We start from the raw sequence: 21,968 nt of genomic DNA, 5'->3' as shown, positions 1-21,968 counted from the left end.
TCCTCAACAGTATTTGCCACCAAATTCAATGGAGTCAGGATTTTACTCCCAAAACTCCGTTTATCTTGTGCTGTACAAATAATAAAAGTGTGCTAATCTGGATCAGCTACTGGGTTCTTCCTAAATGAAGACTCGTGCCCTAAGCCTACCCTTGCGTTTCTGTATGAAGACAAAACGTGTCCCAGGTCTACATATGTGCAGTGAATGAGTTGCATTTAGTAAATCCAGGACTGGTATATGAATGTTGCTTAGCTGGAAATGGGCCGTGGAGTGATTAAGATATTCAAAGATTAATTTATGAAGCAGGTATACTTGTGCATCAAGACGTTAATAAACATGTTCGGATATGCAACTGTTATGCAGAAAGAGATCTCTTAAAAATGGGCTAGTGTATTAATTTAATCCAAAATACTGTTTCTCCTGAAACAATGTGCGGTGTAGCAACACCACATGCTTGAAGTTTTCAAAACACCATCTTTACCGGATTATTATTTAGGCTTAGCAAAAACAGAATCAAGACTTCAGGATTTCAGCATCATCCTGTACTGCTGAAGTTCCTGGAAGCTTCTCTGTTGATGTGCAAGGACTCAGCTTCAGCGTTCAAACTTCCCTGGTCCTGGTGACCGTACCAGAAGATGCCACCTTAAAAGGTCTCCCCCATTCCCCTGGATGCAATTAGAAGGTGCTGTACAGGCAGCTTTATCAGGACTCTTGGAGAACTATCAAATTACACATTTTGTCTTTCAAGGAATGTTAAAATTTTAGCAGCTTTCTTGAGTCATATTTTGAGCTGCATTTCTTACTATAAGTTTTATGTATAAAAAATCCAAAGTAATGGAATTGAGCTGGCTATACTGAATAAGTGTTTCCTAATGCAATAGAAGATATGGACTCCATCTCTACAAGAGCTGTTTGTCATTGGTGGCAACTCTTAGGGAATAGACTGGGACTTGGAACCTCATTCTCTCTTCGTGAATAAAATCCCATGTGTGGGGAAAAAAAAATCTATATACTTTTTCTAGTGAAAAAAATGTATGTTCTTGTTTTCTTTTGTTTCTATGCCTCTTAGTAGATTTGACTTCACTTTATCTGCTTGTTGTCTTTGTTAGGCAGCAAGGAGATAGGAGAATTTACTAATGTAACAAAGCCATCCATTGTTTCCATTCATACGGTGTCTGCCTATTAAGATGATATGATTACTGAATGAGACACAGACTCCACAGTGATTGAGAGAGTGTTAAATCTTCAGAAATGGCAGTGCATGTGGTTAAATACTGATATGGAATAAATAAAGAAATAGCAAGAGGTGGACAACATATAAATGTATAAGGAAAAGCAACTTAAATAACTTAGCCAGATGGTAAATACATAAATCAGAGGACCTTTGGTTTTAATATTAAAATTCAAGAAGTGACAGTGTTATATTAATAAAAACACTGTATTAATAAAATATGACTTCTAGAGTAAACAGTATACTATATTCACACGGAAACATATTTCTTTTATACAACACATTATTTTGCTGATGCAAGGATATGTTGCAAGAATAAGTTAGTACTCTTAAAAGAAAACAAAACAGCAAAATAATGGAGTATAATATGTTAACATACAGTAACTAATTTTAAAAATATTCTCCTGAATTGACATGCACAGTTTTGCAGGTTCAACTGATCTAATTATCTGACTAACAGTTGCAATGAGACCTGTAAAAAATGATTAATATTACCAACAAATGTTCCAGCCTGCAGTTGCTCAGACCATAAAAACTACAGGTCCAAGATGAGAAACTGTTTCTAAAAGCCAGCCGTGCCTATTTAATATAGACGGCTAAATATAACCTCAGCCATCAGGCAGGGAATGTGGGCATTTGGATCAACAAGATGAGGGCTGTCTGATTTAAGAAGCTTTGGGACTGGCTCCTGATACGTTTGATAAAAGACGCACGCTCTGGAGCTGTACTGCTTGGTTTCTTGGTTTCTTCTCATTCCCCCCCATTTGTGTCTGTTGGCGATGCAAGTGGCTCTCACCTGTACTGCCTGCTACGAAATCCTCTGTGCAAGCAGACTGGCAACATCCCAATGCTCACGCTGTACCGTGGTACTGGTCAGAGTTGCCCCAGTACGGGAAGGAGGGCAGAAAAATCACCGTGTTTTTACTGGGGAGTCTCCGGTTTCAGGACAGAGCTAACCGAGAGCCTTGTCTGTACTGAAGTGCTTGGTTCCTACGTGATCCCTGAGATGATTTACTGATGGGAGAGGCAGACGCCTGTCTCTTCCATCACTAGAAATGCTCGCTACCTTACTGCCTAGGCTGAACAAATGCTCGAGAGCAAATCTTTTCACAAAAGCCTCGATGGGAAGCAGAGAGCTTGATAGTGAAGTAGGCAGTCAAATCTGTGTTCTTCCTCTGACTGACACCCAGAATAGTAACAAAAATACTCATGTTCACTACAGCAGTGCTTCTTGTAAGGGGAAACGTTTTTCACTGGCATTTTATAGCAGTGCAACCTCTTCAAGTGGTTAATATAATCACACTGTTCAATTTCTTACATCTTAAATGAATGATACATTTATAAATAGTTTGCAAAGGGTTAGTGAGCAATCAATCGATGTTAAAGCCAGGACTACAGTGTGGTGGAGACAGCCATAGGTCAGTGAGTAACTTCCTAGTCAAGCAATTGAAACTGGTTGTTGCTGCACCGGCTTTAGCATTTGCTCAGAAAGATCTTTCAACACAGACACACACAGAGAGACGCACACACACACGTACGTGTCTGCTGGCTGCGAGATAAATCAGCGTTCTCTGAGAAGCTAGCATGAAAAAAAAAAAACACAACACACCACCCATTGCACAACCCTACTTTTCCAAGACCTCTCAACTCACCAGAGAACAGACCTGCTCTGTAGCCTCCGTACTTGGATGACTGTGCGAGGGACAAGTGTTCCACGCTTCTCGGCGTGGATTCATGCGAGCACACCAGCTGCTCTAGCGATAGGGCAAGGACCCCCTGCAAATTCAGCAGCTCTGCAGAGGCAGCTTACAGAGCCCTCATGAGCACATTACCTCGGTGCTTTTTCCCCCATGTTTTCAATACTTAACAGTATCTCCCTCACTGTTCGCGATTTCTATACCTAACTCCTCGTAGCATAAGGTGCAGAGTATTTAGCAATGAAAATAGAAGAAATACATGCTTGCAAACTGCCATCTGGTCAGGTTATGGAGGGCTACGTATTTCAGCCTTGATTGCAAGCATGAGTGCAGAGAAACCCTTTCAAAAGACTCTGTACTGTGGAATAATTTCCTGCTTTACAGGAGATAATGAGACTTCTTCCTTCTTGCAGTTGACTGTAATGATCCACAGCGGGACAGCAGCAGGCTCAGTGGAACAGACATCCACGACGATCTGCCTTTTCGGGCCAAGCTGAGGGCCTTTCTTCAAAGCAGAGGAAAGCCCTGGAGCCACATGCTGCAGTGTGTCCAGTTCCAGAAAAGCCCTGCTGGAGAGCCTGCAGAAGGCCGTGACTTGGATAGGAATTGGTTGGTCCAAGATATTTGAGGATCAATGGCCTAAAAACTCAACTGTGCTGCAGTCAGACATGTAGGGGAAGAAGGAATTAGATACAGGAGGGCAGATCAAACCGAATACGCCTCTGACCTGAGTTTTTCTGCAAGTTCACTGTAGATCAGCCAAAGAATAGCAGGTGGTCTGCCCAGGCGGCAAAAGATGAAGACGCCTTAACATTTAGTTCTGAACAGTGCATCAACACCGTCATATGAACGACTCCCCTCTTCTCCTTCACACAGCATGTGCCACCCTCTGTGCATTCGCCGGTACCTCCCTGTGCTGGGTCTGATCAAGTGAAGCCAGCATTTGCAACTCGCACTTCTGTGTGCGAGACACAAGAACAAAATACCGACTAGTGAAAAAAAACCCAGAGTGCATCTTTTCACCAGATGGACACAAGCTTCTTGTGAAAAGCACCCACTTTCCTGCTGGAACAAATTTTGTAAATTCTTGGGTCTGTACGACATCTAATCATCTAATCATAACCCACCCCGGGCTTTCGCTTGAATCTGTGATGCTCAAAGTGTTCTGCAACTGAAGCTCCCCAAAGGGCAAAGACACTACAAGATAACTAAGAAAAGACGTAGAAAGTATCAAAGATAACTTGAAAATGATAGGTTTTGGCATACCCAGAAACAAGGCATTTTTACAGGCAAGTACCACAGCCAAGTACTCATGTACATCTATAGTTATGCCACGAAAGTCAATGAATGCCAAAATAATATCAGATTCTGAAAAAAGATAAATCAGAATGAATTGATTATTGACTGCCCAACTGAGGTAGGCAGTTGCACTGAGTTCACTGCCTCTGTTTCATAACAACAAGGAAATACAAACAGATTCGTTGCTAAAGCAGAGCTCTGAAACTCAAGTTAATGCTAACTTCGAAGTGCAATTCTGCTTGAAGGAGTGGCTGTAAAAATGGCATTCTCCTACTCGAAAGATCTATTTCTTCTATGTTTTCTGGGTCACATCTGCTTATTTGAAACAAGATTTTTTAGGATTTTTAATCCTGTTAGCCTGCAGACCAAAGACAGCAAATGGAAAGTGAGAGAGACTCCTGAACGCCAGCCACTTAACCCCACTCAGAACAGAGGGGATGCTCAGGTGTCAAGAAAAGGCCTGCGATTTGGCAGGCAGAATCCTCATGGATGCTGCGGATGCACAAGAAAGAAAGGAGAAAACCTGGGTAATCAGATTCCAGGTTGCATATGGGAGGCTGGCTGCTGAACAAATTCTCTTTTCCTTGTAAATTGAACATATTTGGTGTGAAAAGCCCTGAAAGACCACACGTTCTTTTACACAGCAACCTTGGAGTGCAGTGCCACTTAACTTTGCTTAGAGAATAAGAAAAAAAGCAGGGAAAATAGTCTCTGTAGAAGTCATCCGGTCAAAATCCCTGGTCTGAGGCACTGTCAGGCTCACGGTGCTTGCACAGAGTCAACCCTTCTCTTTTAAGTCCTTTATTAGAAGGAAAAGTCAGTTCTTTTCCTTCACAGGAACCGACTTGGGCTTTTACAGCAAGCACAGCAGGGTTCAGCAGTGCTTCAAAACCTGTCAAATAACAACAGCAATCTAAAGCAAATGTCATGGTTTCACCATTCACTAGCTCTTGGGTTCAGTTTGGGTTTCTCTCAGACTCCTTATTTCTCGCTGGCCAACCCCTAGACCTCCACATCTATACCTGATTCTGTTTCAATCACCTTCCCTAGGTCTCACTCAGGTTTCTGCATGCTGGCGGCCTGTTGGGTCACCATGTCCCCGCTGGGCCGGTCCCTTCTGCATCTCCGTGAGCCGGTCAGGGCTGGGACCCCTCTGGGCTGCCCGGGGACACAGCCCACAGCCACCAGCCGTGGGGATGATGTGCTATCCTTCCACGGGGTGGGTGGGAAAAAATGAGTACGGGGAAGAATAAATACATCAATGACTCACTCAGGTTACAGGGCTGGACTGAACGCAGTAAAGCAAGGGTTTTGTTTTGAAAAGGAGCTGTTTGAGTTCAAAAGCAGCATCGGGGAAGGCCTTTTAGGATGGGATCCAAAAAGCCATGCCAGCTAAGAAGGTTTTCACATTTTCACGCTTCCATGTCCAAAGGCACACGGTTTGAACTGAGGCAGCAATGCATTTCAAAAAGCAAATACCATTTCCTTCATTAACTTGAAAACCCTGAAGAGATCAGGCCTATTTTTAGCATTCAACTAGAAAATATAAAGCACTTTCTGCACGTCCAATCTAACGTTTGCTAATTCATCTCTGCATGAATCTCGATCCATTTGCACCCAAATTCCGATTGTATCAAAGGAGGTTTCCTTACTTTACTGGCTCCCATGACTCCCGCTCAAAGCCCCTGTGAATTGACTGTGCAATTGAGGACTCCATCAGATCGACATATCTAACAACAAGTGGAGCAAACAGGTCTTGGAGGTGTTTGTGGAATTTTCCATTGCACAAATTATCTAGAATAGATAAATAAAAGTATAGTAAGAAACTACTGTTACTAAAAGCTCTGTAACAAACCACAGTGTGGCACTTCATTACACAATGAATTTGTCAACGCACAGAAAGAAACTCCGAGAACAAAACAGGAGCTGGCATCAGGCACTGATGCTCATGACAAAGACAGGAATGGCTTCTTAATCAAAACAAATAAACAAACAATGAATCTTCTGTTCCATTAATGTCAAACTTACAGTTTACAAATACATTATTACTTCCTGTGAATAAAATGGGTGTAAGAAATACAGCATGGCAAACATTAGGACTTTGGCAGGTAGGAGGATCGTTTCTTATTCAGTTACTCACTACCATGACACTGGAAATTGCTCTCGGAGGATGAGTCCCGCTTTTTTATGTGGTGACAGAAAGCTGGTCGGGCCCTTGGCTGAGGACGTTAGTGAAGGACAGAGCCAGCTCAGCCACCAGCTCCCCGGCAGCAGTCACACCACCCTGGGGAGTGCCAAGTCCCCAAGGGTTTTGAAGGTGTGAGCCCATGTGTGCTTTGGAGAAGAGCCTTATTTCACAAAGCACTAGGCTTCTGAATTACTCTTGCTCTCATTTACTTTAATTTGAATCTTTTCCTCCCTTCAGTAAAGTCTTTTAAAGCAGGGACTGGTTTACTCCATGCTAAATAAATGCAGTACACACATATAAAACAACACACACATTTAATGACAGTGAGATAGGGTACAAAATTCCCTGCTTGTCAGGCAGCCATTACCAAGAGACTTGAGAAGATGAAGCAAGATAAAAGTTCAACTTCTCACCTTCGGCTGGGGCATTTGATTTAAGGGGTGTCTGTGTGTGCATCAGAGAATTGCTTTTTTTTTTTTTTTTCTAGTGGAAATGGAACAAAATCAAGCCGATGCTACAAGAGTCTGTACTGTGCATCTCTACCCATCTCAGTTCTCTGTGCAGTGCGGAGAGGCTGAAAGTGTTAGCAGTAACCTGAGCCGCCCACTGAAAAGAAACGATCAAAATACAATACATACAGTCACTACGGAGGAAATCGTTTAGAAGCTGAAAGAGCGGAAAGCTGTCCCATGTGTCTGGGGGTTGCACCTCTAACGCAGCATCCATATCCACTGCAAACAGTGACAGGAAGGTCTCCGCGTGCTCGACCATTAAGTCTGACCACCAAGCAAAGGCCTTCAGGGTTGGTAGAAAAAGATAACAGAGCAGTATGTTAGTTCTAATAAAGCACAGTCAAAGATGCTAGGCCACATACCTTAAAAAAATGTGCATCCCCTGGAAACCACCTTTATTGTAAAGAGAACAGTGCTTTGAAGTGCTGGCTGCACGTACAGCGCTAATCACGGGAATTAGGCACTGCTGTTTTCATACAAAGGTTTCTTGCAGAGGATCTATTCAGAGCTCCACCGTAAAGGCAGGCAGTTGTAACATGGCAGAGAAGGTTTTGTCTGTTCAATTTACAATAAATGACTTCACTCGTCTTTAGTTATGCTAATTATCAGAAAGATCAACTAATCATTATTCTGAAGTACAGAAACTGGGGACTTTCTTCACTATTTGTGGGTCTTCTGCTGTGTTTTTCAACAGTTTAAATTTTATTTGGATTCTCTACTTCTATTTGTCTTGAAAAACTAGAAGCCTAAGACATTAGAATCTGTCCTAAATCTTTCACACTCTTATCTGGAAATGTTTCAAGCATCACCTGTAAGAGTTATTAGAGCACTGTTCATTTTACATGGTCAGCTACACACATCCATCTAAACACACTATCACCTTCATTAATGCTACTTATCAGGAAACAAAGCTCTATCACCAACATGCCAAGATAAAAAAAAATCTACGACAAGCCTGTATTTTCACAGAGGCAGGAAAAAAATATATCTAATCTTGAAAGCCAAAAAATATCAGTGAAGTAACTCATTCTCATGCACACGGGTCCTTAAAATTCACTGGCCGGGCCCTGTGACGTGACATTCACATCGTACATGGCTCAGATGTGAATGTTCCCGACGCATGCATGCGTGTTTAGTAATCACTTCTGGCTGGGCACATGCAATGTGAGAAGTGCTGTCGTTAGGACCATGTGCTGTAATTTGTAAGGGAGAGGAAATTACTCAGTGACTTAAAGGATCTGAGAAATGTCTTTCCAGCACTCCGCAAGAGAATGAAACCTCTAGCATAGGGACAAGACTAGAGATGGAACAGAAAAGACCAAGAATAAAGAAATTGGTTCAAAGAGGAGTTGCCGGTCAGGGAGGGGTATTTTTTGCCTCCTGGAAGGAAGCTTTTGGCAGACTTGAATAAGCAAAATGGACTTTAGTTTTCTTAGGGTTCAGTTTTGATTCACTGATGTTTTCCTGCTGACACTGATGACAAAGCAGGATGCCTTTGACGAATCCTGTTCTACATGGCTGCAGAGAACAACGCCAGCTCTTGGTTCTCCTGGCCATGGAGAGGGATGCTGGCAGGAGGACTTTGGGACTATATCCACTCCTTTGCTCCCCCAAAATGCAAAGCAGGCTGACATTACCCTGCTATTATTCCATGAGTTGATATAAACTGGTGTTGAGACATGCAGAGGTTGGATGTGACACAGGGCACTATGCATTCAGAGCACATCCAAGATGTAAAATCACCAAAATAACCAAATAACCCCCAAGAAGGCAAAGCTTTGGAGTGCCCAGCCATGGAGGTGCAGGGGTGCCAGGGCAGGCTGGGCCATGCTCTGCCCGGAGTAGCAATGCCAGCAGGTTACAGCATCCATGTGGTCATGGCATGGGGAGGAGGTGCGTAAGTTGGGCTCCTTCATCTGCAAACCATCCCCAGCCCCACACACATGGAGGAAAGTGTCAGGCATCGCTGCAGCAATGCCTCCCCTGGGACACCTGGACAGCCCAGGCGCAGCTATGACAGAGAGTTTGTTATTCAGAAAAAGCCAAAATCGAAGCAAGGGAGTCTGACAGGGCTGAGGGCATGGCAATGCTCTTCAATGCTTCCTTCTGTGTCCAGCCCAGCCCATGGACACCTGTGAGTGCTGCGACGAGAGGTGTGGTGTCTCTGCAAAATCACGCAGGAACCAAAACCATCAAGAATCAGGTCTGCTTCGGATGCCTGCCCAAACATCCTCCCAAAAAATGTTTGTGGGAAACGAGTGGATGCTGAGAAATGTGGCTGTTGAGGGTCCTCTTAAAATTAGCAGCGCTTGTCCATGCTTTTGAAGGAGGGTGATGAGGTTGTCCTTGCACAGACGTGGTTCTCTGGCTGCTCCTCTGCCTGCCAAGAGCCTGCCACGCTGCCTCCCCACATCTGTGCCCAAAAGGCGATCGCTACGAAGGGCCAGCAGCAGCCAGTATTTGGGGAGATGGGAAAGGGGAGGCCAAAGAGTATCTTCTGCAACAAATCCAACATAATCACTGCAGAGTCCTGCAATAAAAACCTGCTTCCATGAAAAAGCAAAAAAAATGCTATTTTAAAAGAATGAGGAAGAAAAGCATACGATCATTTGTGGAAAAAAAAAAATGCCCAAACCAGTCATAGTTTCCCTTTTACTGGAAAAGTAAAATTTTAGCTCCACAAGTCTGTAACTTAATGCCAGACTCCTCAACCTCCTCCTCCCTACTCTCAGTGAACAGGACCTTCCTGCAGTGGGAGCATAACACCACGCTTTGAGGAACTCCTTCAAGATGGTAACATTTCCTTTATTTACCATCTACTTACCTGCTTCACTCAGAACACGATGTAAAGGCAAAACAAAGTGTTCTTTCTAGCCAAACACACCTATTAGTGTATGTTTTACACATGGATACACATGTATATATGTATGACCTCAAGGAGTTAAAATACATATATACATATACACATACGTATACATAGAGAGAGAACATGGGTTCCAAAAGACTCGAAGGCCACGGTCTCTGGCGTGTGCCATCAGTCATCCAGGGGAAGGAAATCAGAGCTGGGAGACATCTGAGGAGCGAGGTGACACACGGCAGAGACCTCCTGCTCTACACAGTACCTACCAAGGCACCACTGATTCTCCTGCATTTTTGTCTCTGCTGCTTTGCTTCTTTCTGATGGGTAAGGCAAACCCAGCTGACAAGGCACAATGCTCCTGCTCTAATGTTTTTTGAACATACTCTGTGCTCTGAGTTTTGGTTTCTGGGTTCCCATTTGTGTGTCTGCCCGGATGGCCATGTTGGGAAAAAAGGGATGTGTTTTAATCACAAAAACTGTTGGTTTTCAGAAAATAAGGCATTCCTTCAGTAACTGATGCCATTTAATTCTGCTGAACATCCAAAGCAGACCAAAGAGCTGCACCTTGCAGGCTGAACTTTCTCACCCTCAGGCGAATGGACAAGAAGACAAAAAATCTCACCTGGAATAATTTGAAAAAAAAAAAAAAAGTACAGTACCTCAGCAATTCTCATCGCACAGGAGCAGAATAATGTGGCCATGACGCATAATAAAAATGATGTGCTAAATCCGCCAGCCTCTTGCCTCTCTGCTCCTTTGGGTGCAATTCCAAGCGTGCAGAGAGCTGGCCAACTGCCTGAGCACTGCTGAAGTGCCACAGAAACCCTCGGGACAGGAGTTCAGTAACGTTCTGACAGCATCCGGGGCTTCTGGACAGAGAAGAATTTCACCCTTCCAGGTCACCATTCAGAACAAGGGACCAGGAAGCCTCCTATCCTTGTTGGCATTAACCTTCTGTCTCTAATCACAGCCTTGTGACACAGAAGATGCTGAAGTACAGCTTTGAACGTTTGTCCTTGTGAGGAGCAGCGCAGCTGGCTGAACACCACGGGCCCTGTAACTGCCTGCTTCAGAAGTGTACTGTTTTCAAAATTACTTGTACTTTAAAATCAGCTCTTTCCAGGCTGGTTGCACAAACAGCCTGTGCTGGTGATGAGTGGAATAAAATATCGTTATCCTTGGGCAAGTTATCGCAGTGCTCTCAGGCACCTCCTCACTTTTGCGAAAAAAATGAAGTTTATTTCACTCTTCACCACGTATATTCTCTCTCTACATATAAATACTGTATATCCAGTACAAGGCACATACAGACAAAACCATAGGAAGAACACTACCATTCTAGTCACTTGTGTAGAACTCAGTCCATCTCCACCACAGTGTACTATAGATCGGGTGAATGCAAAACAACAGAGGTAACAACAGGCTGAGGAGAGATTCCAGGCAGGTAGGGTTGTGTTGGGATGTAACTGCAGCGCTCGTAAAAGATACCCATTGCTACATGCATGGACTGGACTGCTACGCCACATTGACCCTCCTGTGTAAGGCTACCAGCTCCACAAGCAGCCGACTGGGAGTTGCTGTTACATTCCTCGGTTAAAGTTACGGAAGCGAGGGCAACCCAGGTAAAATCCCAGGAGGAAACATGGCACTGAGAGGGCATGCACGAAATATGACAGGAGTGACTCGTGTCATTCAGTTTAGTCACATACCTCTTTCCCCTGCCAGGATCATCCAAGATTGAATGAACAGTAGAAAAACAGGGAGGAAATTTAAATATGCAATCAGGCATTAGTTGGGTGTTGTGGATTGTTGTGTATTATCAATAAGTTAAGTTATATTGCAAGTTTAATATACACTGGAATGATTTTTAGGTGATTGTGAAATTAGTTATCAAATGCTTTTAATGCAAAATATAGTGAGTATATCTAAAAATGGGAAGGAAAAGAGAAAAGAGCGCATGAGTGTTACAATACCTACAGTCATAAACAATAACTGTTCACTCTGATTTTTAGAAATGATTCACTTTCCAACACAGCCAAGAGCACCAGATTTACAGAGAACACCGGGCTCAATCCTGCAAACACTTACACGGGTGGGCAAGTCCCCATGGGCAGCCCTGTCCGGGCATGCTGACGGCGGGGCTACACCCAGCACTGCCAGCGGCCTCGGGATCAGTGTTTCCAGGATCGAGCCTCAGGATTTTCTGAAATATACCTGACTCTAACACAGTTTCAGTGTTTTAAAGCATAAATCTTTCCATTAAAGTGCTTTGAAGAGTTAAGAGTAGTTTATCAGGCATTAGGTACCTCAAATAATTAGTAACAGAGAATAATTTGTCCTGATCTCCACAGCTAGTAATTGAAGTATTCCCAATAAACCAAGACAGAAGCGGCCAACAGAAAACCAAGCGAGCTAAAACAGCAGTTAATCATGTACCACAGGGGTGAAGGGAAACCCCTGGAAACGACCTGAATGCTCAGGAAGGGACCAAAAATCCTTGTTTTGTTTTGTGATGGTTTCACTTGCCACAGCTCTCAACAGCAGGAGCGGTTTGCTGCTGACAGTGACCGCCGCTAATGCTGTCTGGAGGTACAAACACAGGACATTTTGGGCAATACGACCTTTCTCAAAAGTGGACGGGCTTGGTCTTGCACGTAGCTGGTGGTGAATATATTGGGCTCTTGCTGGCGCTGCATGAAAGGCTGCAGACTGATGTAGACAACAGCAGGATTTAATTCATTCCTCCTTTAGCCCTCCCTCCCCTCTGAAAAGCAGTCTTCCTGACCTGTCCCGTGCCTTCACCAACACTTTTATCGCCATTATTGGCTTCTAAAAAGATAACCCAGCACCTGTTTGGAAGACATCCCATAAGTACACAGAGCCACCAGCAACCGACCAGACCCTGCTCAAGACCTGCGGGGCACAAGGTCGCAGGGCGCCGCTGCTCACCTCTGCATGGTGTTCTTCGTTTTGTTGGAGGACTTCAATTACCAATTCTGCCAGACGTATTGTGTCTTCTAACTTTTTAGCTGGTGTGACTAACCGGCCTACATTTTCTGTAGTACAAGAACTTGAGTTAAAAGGCAGGCAGAGTGAAAAGCTAGATGCACAGTAAGTAATTTTAGAGGTTTAAGAAATCCCATAATATTCTACAGCTTTAAAGATCTTTTCATGCATATGTTAAATGCTTATATAATTAGTACTGAGCAAACCAGAAAGCCACATTCTTTATAATACTATGAAAATACAGTGCTCCAGCTCCAAATCTCACAATACTGTCAGAGTTGTTTTGCTTTATGGTGAGGTGGTGGCACTTTATTAGCTCAAATAGGAACATTACATTCCCTAAAGACAGCATCTGGCCACTAATGTATGAACAATATGTGTCCTTCAACGTAGATGATGCATTACAAATCACGTCTGTACGATTTTAACATTTTTTTAAGATCAATTTAAACAAATCTCTCTGCACTTTTACTAAATTGTCAAACGTGAGCAATTTAAATGTTCACCTGCTACTGAAAGCAAAAACGGCAGGTCTGACCTGCTCCAGGATTTAACTTCACAAAGGTCAAGGAGTTACGCATGCTGGAGGGAGTGAAAAGTGGTAAATCCCACTAGGTGTTCATACGTAAGATTTATATGGGAAAAGAGATGCAACTTTACAGCAAAAACCCCGCAAACAAACCAAGGAGTTTAAATCCTGGAGCTTGCTGTTTAGCTATATTGAGTTATTTTGCAGCATTTTCTGAAGATTTTTCAAAACAATCAAATCATATTCCTCCAGGTAACATATTACTATTAGCATATTAAACATCTGAGGTGCGAACAATCTGGGCCATTTAGAGTATTTCAACAGGAATAATAGAGAAAAAAACAAACTAGATGCATTTTTATCGAACGGCAGCTTCCACAGAGCTGGCTAGGTGCAACCAAGGAGGCTCCTGTGACCTGACCCCATGGCTCACCTGCTTTGGTCACCCTGGGGAGAAGCAGAGCAGCAGCCCTGCTCCCTGGGGATCCACCTGTGCTGCAGTGTGTCACCACCTGGAACTACAGACATGTCCCTCTGGCTAATGACTGGGTGCCAAACCTGGCTCTAGCATAGCTAGGGGGAAGGACAGCACTTTGGTGCTACATCAGCTGCTTCATACCTCTCCACCTACATGTATTTTGGTCTCTCCGTGATATTAAAGCTGGAGACTTTGCAAATAGGTGAAGTACCAAAAAAAAAAAACACCACAAAAGCAAATCAGTCTGCTGCAATTATACAGCATACAACAGACTGTTTGAGCTCAACAAAGCAAAATGCAAGACGTGCACGAATTAAAGCTCCTTTACTAGCAAGGATTTCATCCCAATTCACCTTGGGATGCCCAGAGCTAAGTCCAGCAGCTTGGGTTCTGCTGTGATGCAAGGCAGCTGCGCACCTTGCTCCAGGCTCCTGCATGCATTAGCATTTTGTTAGTGCTTAGGTTTTGTTTTCTGACGGAGCAGAAACTTGGGGTTGCACAGAGATGTCACCACTCTGCTCTGCTGGGTCCCACGCTGAGTACTGGGGCAGAAATCCCTGCCTTGCTGAGGGCTCGCTGAAGTTTGAGGACTCGGCTCTTCGCCTCAACAGCATGCCTGCTCCTACTTTTCTCTGAATGTACGTCTACAGGCAGTGAATTTCCCATGAAAAGGAAAGGCATGCTTTTCGGAATGGCCACACTCAGGTGGCTGTGTGAGAGTACATGGTGCTGTTTTCAGAGGAGCTGAGCAGCCAGGCCAGCTGAAATCTGGCATTGCAGGTGCTTGGCTCAGCGGAGAGATGCAACATGGCAAATTCTTTCTCCGTTTTTCCTGATTGATAGCACAGACAGGGGCTCTGGGATTTCTTCTCAGGTTTCCCTTTCGTCTCTTCTATCACTGGAAACAAAAAGAAATCCAGGTTCCCCTTATCCTACTTTATTGGGCAAATACTGATACTGGTTAACTCGTCCTTCCTTCTCCTATTAAAACCAGCACCTCGCTGGGTACAACAAAAAGAAACTTGTTCCTTTTATGCAAAGAGAGTCCAAAGGAGTGTCCTTCAGTAAGCTCTGGTTGCTTCTGCACCTCCAAAGCCAGGGGGAAGCTTTTCCATTGATCAGAGCAGCATCAGACCCATTCTCATTTGCAACACTGATCTGCTCTCAAATACAACTAAAAGACAAAAGTGTTAATAAGAACAACTGCTCAGAGATGCTGTCTTTAAAGAAAATATTGATGCTTATACAACTTTGGCAGCCAGCAGATGTCAATCTTAATTTTTTTTCTTCTTATTTTAAATATTTCCCTGGTTAAGTTACTATACATCAGAATATTCTGCTAAGATAGCTGGAGCACTGACAGTTACATCAAACGTATACGATATACTTATCAAACATTTCATCCAACATCATGTAAAGCTCATACATATTTATAGTTTTCATGCAAAATGTTATGCAACAACAATGTTATTTTGTGCTGACGTTGATATTTGAAAATGTTGCATATGTCAGACATTGCTAGACAAAAAAATGTGGACATTTTGAAATAAACGCTACCTCTAAATCTCTAAAAACCTACCACGTCGCGCTAGGTGTTTCGTAAAGCTGCACACGAGAACTAGCTCCCTAACGCTAAACAAGCAACTGCTTAATACTAAACAAGCAACTGCTAGACTAGGAAAGCACTGAATAAAAGGAAGGAAGACTATTACAGTACTTGGCGTCTGTTTGGCCATGCCTTTGAGCATATGATTTATCATGTTAGTCTGCGTTTGAGGAGATGACGGTGGCCCAGCCGGTGGCTTAGGCTTGGATGGACGGGCTGCTTGTGCGTGACGGAGAGAGACGCCAAAAGTAAAGAGACAAGGGACGTCATAAACAGTGACAAAAAGATGAAAACTTTTGACAGGAACATAAGCAGGAATGGTCAAATACAAATGGAATAAGCTGCTGGGTTTTTGCTCGTTGGTACTCGAAGTATTACACGGGAATGACACCGTTTAACAACAAATATTCTAGAAGTCAGTAGGTTCTTACATCCTATGGCAGCGTGCAATCAGAAAGCTAAAAATTCAACCCCAGTATGGAACTGCCTTTCATGCAGCCACGTGACAAACCTGACTTTGAGTAATTCAGCTAAAACTCCGGAATTCAGAGCAGGTGACTAAAAACCATCACTTTAAGTCAGCGCTCCAGTGCTTAGGTGCATTTAGCAATAGAATAACGAGCCACATGAATTAATTGCTTTACAAATATCAATTACACATTTTAGAATTAAACGTCACTGTTGGTTAAAGGGAGCTATAAAATATTCTTGTGCAATTTAAACATGTAAAAAAATCTGTCACTTAAAAATGTGTGGTTCCTGATCGTTTCCAGCTCATTTAATTATTTTCAACTTGGAATTCTAGTGGCTTTTATATTCTGGGTTGAATCATATATAAAAACTTGCCAGCTCTATCAAATATGTTACTTGCTATTCCAAATGTTAGAATACTGCAATCAGGACTTGACCCATCTGTCATATAGTTTACAATATCAGCATAGGAAAAATTCAAAGAAAATAGCCTTTCCTTTTACATACACTCAGAGAATAAATTATATACTGTGCATATATTAACACAATAGTTTCTATTACATTTAATAACAGTTTTTAGCAGCATTGTGACTATTTTTAATAATGCCATTTGCAAGGATTCTGGCATATTTATCTGGACATTCTATTGCCAAAAGTCCTTGCCATTTTGATTGCATTTTCCAGTGGAAAAAAAAAAAATCGGTTGGCTTGTGCAAAGTAGATTTCTGATTGCTTTTAATTCTCACAGAATTACAACACTTATCGGAGTATAATAAAGAATATTCGAGTAAACCCTCAGTTAAAGAGTATGAGTTAGGTTTGTTCCCTCTCTCCATACACAGAGGTACACACATACACAAACACACACACAATGCACAACTGTGCACACGCACACGCACACACACACACACATTTTTAGTCTTTTAAGCTGTAACGATTTAATTCAGACTCTTAGATTTGAGCCACTGGCTTCCGGCTTTCTTTTTTCGTTTGTTTTGTTTTGTTTTCTGCTAACAAGAAAAACAAATCTATTTGCTTATCTCTGGAGTTGCCCTGCTCCTTGTTCAATGTTTACCCAGGGTGGCTTTGTCCCCAGAAATCGTACCTCTCAGCCTCAAGTGACAAAAACACCAGCTTTTTGGGCATTGGCCTAATGACTTTCAGTCTCATTTAAAACATAAGCAAGAATTCAATTTGGCTACTCGCTGATGGCTCCTGAGCCCAGCATGTAATGGTTAGGAAGGATATTTTACTGCTCACCACTTGGACGAGCAGTTTGTGCCACGGTCCCGGCGCGGGCAGGGGTTGTGGCACGTCTCCTCCCACCTGCGTCTGGCAGCCAAGTGGCAGGAATGCCTCGCCACAGGAATGTCAGTCCTGCTGGCTCCAATGTTGGGGAGTCCGAGAGAGAGAGCTCCTCCTAGCAGTGCCAGAGCCAAGGAAATCTGCACCCCATTGTGCCTCTGTGCGCTGCGACCCTAAATCACCCCTAAATGCGAGCCCAGCCTCTGCACCGCCAACCACGGAAATACTCATGCTAAGGAGGGGGGTGCCCACGCGGACCCCGGCAGAAAGCAGATTTCAGACCTCGCTGACATCCAGCTCCTGCAGTGGCCTGACTTGTGCAAATGTTTTCTGCCCTGGGGAAAAGCCATGAGCAGAGAAGGATGAGGAGGAAGCAGCAAGAGATGCAGCACCTCCGTAACTTCAAAATTCAAACAGGGACGGGGTGCTGGGGCAAAGGCACTCCTCTGGGAGTGATGCTGAGAGCTGTGGGCAGCACGCCCCATCCTGCCTGGTGCTGTGGTGCCTGCTTGAGATTTATGTGTGTCTGGAAGGGATTTCAGCGAGGATAACACTTTTTCTCCCAAACCAAGATGCATTATCTTCAAACTAAGAAAATTTCACGGAAATGGTTTTTTTTATCAACTCAGGAGACTCAACTTCAGCTCTCAAAAATTCAATATTCTGCAAAGAAAACTGATCTCCTGACTTTCTGGTGGTTATTTAGCCTCGTGAAGAATTTTTGCACATCTGAATTATATGTCATGCCTCAGGCAGCAAGTTGCTTTGGTAAGAGCTCTGTGGAAGGATAATGCCACAGTGCAGAGCATCGTGTAACAACTTCAACACTGCCCTGAACACGGGCTTTTAAAGGACAACAGAAAATCTAGGAAGCTGTGTAATGACTCCTTGTCAAATGCAATCGAATGCCACTTCAAGGAACGAAACAAGTAAAGCAGCAGTTCAGCAAGCAAACAAACACAGGTTGCATTTACGTCTGAGTTACAGTCATGGTTAAATATATGATTTATTAACGACTTCAGTCTCTGTTCCTGCCTCAAAGTCTGATGGTATCATATATTTTGCATCCGTATTTATTTGGCGAATATCATTTGATTTTCTTGATGAGCTCTGTGCTTTATCACAGATGCTGGGGGTGATTGCCTAGTGGTGGCTGGGCTAATAAATCCCAGGGGACCTCTTCTTGTCTCAGGTTGGGTTAATAAACAAGCAGCTGAGCCCCTATGGCTTCAGTGCGCTCTGTAAAGATTACGGGTACGTGCACGGAGCTTCCCAGGCTGAGATCCAGAAATAGGCAACGCGAGTGACGTAAAGTGAGCGCGGGGACTGTGACAAGGGCCAGTACGAGTGCCTTGACAAATACCACTGCTTGTCAGCAACCTGCTGCATCGCTCCACTCAGACACCGACCTCTCCCGCACCCGCTCCCCCAGCCCAGCATGCTTTCCACGCCTGCCGGGGTGAGCGCCTTGCTCAAGAAGCTCCGCGGCCGGTGCCAGCCGAGGCTGACGCAGCCGAGGCCGCCGTGCTCGGTGCCTCTCCTGCCGGCGTGCCCGGGTCCCCAGCCTGACGTGGGAAGGGACAGGCACCAGGGCTTGGGAACTGCACCCGCCCTGGCCAGGATGGGTAGCTCAGGGTTGGACGGTACACCCAGCGATGCTGCTATTTCTTGGGCAGGGGATGAGGAAAAATTGCATTTTTGGTCCCCCAATGGCCCAAAACAAGCTGATTTCCCCTAGGGACAGAGCAATGTGACGTCACTGGGTCTATCTCAAGTTGCTTTCTGTCTGCAGAGCTGCCCTGCTGGTGGTCCTTGCCCCGTGCACTGAGGCACCAGCTGTCCCCAGCCCTACATCTCCTTCACTTCTCATCTTCATGCATCAGCTCGGGGGACCACAGGAAGCCTCTTTTTTACAGAGGCCAGAACCAAATTCACTACATTTCACTACATGAAATATAATCTAAAACCTAAAGACCAAAACTCTTATACTAAGCACCAGGAATGACCGAACTGACAGCTATCACTGTGGCTGGCACCAGCTCTAAAGCTGCCTGTACTCAACTCCAGCAGAGCGAAGTAGCATTCGTGTTCATGGGAACGGGATCCCTTAATGCCACTGCACTCCAGCACAGTGCAGTGCATTTTTCAAATCCTGTGCATAAGGGACAGGGAAATTCTTTTCTAAAGGAAGGATGGACTCCCAACTTATATAGATATGCCTTCAAACCCTTATTAAAAGGTTGCAATTATTAATGTGAGTGTTAGTAGTTTTGTCTGATTAATAATTAAAACAAGCCATTAATCTTTAATTATTGTAATGTTCTGTTTAGCATTCTATTTTAAGTCCATATTTTTATGAGACTACAAGCAGGAGACTACAAACTTTTCAGGGGAAAGGAGAACAAGGGGTGACATTTGTGTGTTTAAGAAGTTGTTTTCAGTATCTTATTTTTATTCTTGCTTTTGGCAAAATAAATAAAAAGTCAGGCCAAAACCCAGTCACTTTTTACTCCACTTAAGCTGAGGAACTGATTTCAAGTTGAGTCCTGCTGACCTTGCCTGAAAATTTTTCATTTAAGACAGTGGTAGAGTTGTGGGCATGAAGCAGGGCAGTCGCAGCTCGCTTTGTCCTCTCACTCGCTCCGAGCATCAAGAAGCAGTTTTATTTTTAAACGAGCTGGGCCAAAGAAAGGTCCTTCTGAATTCCCAAACTTGCAACACGTGACAAGCCTTTGACAGCAAGAGCGATGCCCAGTGCTTGCGCTGTGCTTAACACACAACAGCCCGCTGTGGCCATCGGAAATAGCTCACTTGCCATGGTTATATTTGCAGTTTGTGTACCTGCACCTCTCGCAGATGTAGGGAAGAATTAATCTCTGTTGCCTGAATATTGCTAGTCAAAATTGGGTTTAGTGCCGTGCTGTAGATCCTGGGCCAAATGTGAGCTGCGGAGGCCTGGGGAAGCCTGGGCAGAACTAGCCCAGTCCCTTTTCCGCTTTATAAAAGCAATTTCCCTTTGCAAACAGCTGAAATCAACCAAATCCTGTTATTATTTTTTTTTCCACAAAACATAACAATCTACTCACAAAAAGAGATGAACAGTTCAGGTTTCAAGGACTTTCAAACCAGGACTCTGGTGTACAACAGAAACGAGAACAGGGGGCTGCAGACCTCCAAAACCCCTTCTGAAGAGACAGGCACTTCGGGCATTTTGGTCTGCGCTGAACCTTTGCCTCATCACATGTCACCACAGGTTATAAACGAGAGACAAACACGACTTCTGTCTGACCGGGTTGTTTGTCACACATTAACGAAAAAAATTGAAAAACAAAATAAAAAAATAAAAAACCAGTCCTCCCAATAGGGCATAAAACAGAAGATATGAAAAACAAAAATGAACGTTAGTTTCGTCATTAATGTGCTTGTTGGGTGTGTTAAATTAATGGCCAGATCACCAACATTTCTGCGCCAAAAATGAGCTGCAGTTCTTTTGGAAAACAAGAAACTTTCTCTTTACAAAGGCCAGGTTCTCCATTAAAACTGTCTCTTAAGACACTCGATTTCTATGAGGTATTTCTAACCTACACTCTATTCTAAGGAAGGAGGCAAAAGAGGTTACGTAGACAGCACAAATTAACTCCTTAAGTATCAATGCATCTCCATTTTCAGCCTGAAGGAGTACATATCTTAAGGAGCTATGAAAAAAAATAATAAACAAAATAAATATAACTCAACAGTCCTAGTAATTTATAATGCATATACAATAGTTCACCTGCATCCTTTTGATTCTCTATATGAAAGAGAGAAAGCGACAAGGAGAGAAAAGAGAGAAACAAGAACAGATAGGCAGGATTAATGAGCAAGTGGACCGCACAGCCCCCCAGTTATGCGTGATATATGACATTTGAAAAGAAGAAAAGTTGCCCCGTCTCGCCCCCCCGCCCAGCAGCATGGTGTTACCAAAAGAAGCTCCTTTCAAAGAGGTGAAAGAAAGTGCTGCACAAATAGAAAATCGGAGAGCGCGAGCTCTGCGAACGTGCAGGGGCTCCCCAAGCGGCACCTGGGCTCGTGTGTCCCCTCCGGAGCTCGGCGGAGAGGAGCAAACCAAAAAATCCAGGAGGAGAGCAAGTACAGCGCTTCCGCTCGAGAGAACGGACAGGAGACATGTAAGATCTGATGTACAGAGGAAGGACAGCCTCACAGGGTCTTATACACAGGATTGGTTACAGATCGTGTACGCAGGAGAAGGGACGGCTTTTCCCCACGTCCTTTATCTGACCGCTAGCTCGTTTCTCCCCGGTGTAGCTGCTGCCCTTTGATTGTGTACCAGTGACAAGCACTTTACAAATTGGGGTTACACGGAAGCAAAGTAAAAATGCATTCAGGTCACAGACATAAAGAGTAACTGAAAAAACTTACAGACAGTCTGAGTTTATCACAAACAAATGGCTAAATTGTCTAACCTGTTTTAGGCTGATAAAAAGTGACTGGACTTCTCACACTGGGTTTCACAGACAGAAGCAACAGACAAGCCAATGCTAAAAGACTTGAAGCAAGGAGAGTGAGTTGGTTTGGATCTGGACTTTCTTGAGGTAATGAGAACAGAAAGAGTGAGGACAGCATGGAGAGGAGGGTGGTAGGTACTCACGAATGGTTAAATCCATCACTTGAGAGGCCAAGCAGAAGACAGGATGCTCATACATTTCTCTCTTTTTCCCTATAAAAGAGGATTTGGGCATGCAAGAGGCTTAGGTCAGAGGTAAAGAGGTTATAGGTTATAGGTCAG

General features: G+C 43.8%; 1 protein-coding gene across 1 annotated transcript in view; it reads right to left on the bottom strand.

The window, feature by feature from the left end:
- Window positions 1-21,968, bottom strand: part of CADPS (calcium dependent secretion activator) — a 203,395-nt gene that overhangs the window by 40,028 nt on the left and 141,399 nt on the right. The window contains exons 18-20 of the mRNA XM_035546629.2: window positions 12,737-12,843; window positions 7,054-7,210; window positions 5,880-6,021 (exon numbers count right to left, since the gene is read on the bottom strand). Coding sequence (XP_035402522.1) covers window positions 5,880-6,021; window positions 7,054-7,210; window positions 12,737-12,843 — 406 coding nt within the window. The remainder of the gene's footprint in view (window positions 1-5,879; window positions 6,022-7,053; window positions 7,211-12,736; window positions 12,844-21,968) is intronic.

Source organism: Cygnus atratus, chromosome 10, assembly GCF_013377495.2.
Source record: "Cygnus atratus isolate AKBS03 ecotype Queensland, Australia chromosome 10, CAtr_DNAZoo_HiC_assembly, whole genome shotgun sequence".
NCBI classification, from domain to species: domain Eukaryota; kingdom Metazoa; phylum Chordata; class Aves; order Anseriformes; family Anatidae; genus Cygnus; species Cygnus atratus.
The sequence above is the reverse complement of the archived record's forward strand: the minus strand, read 5'-3'. Positions and strand labels throughout refer to the sequence as shown.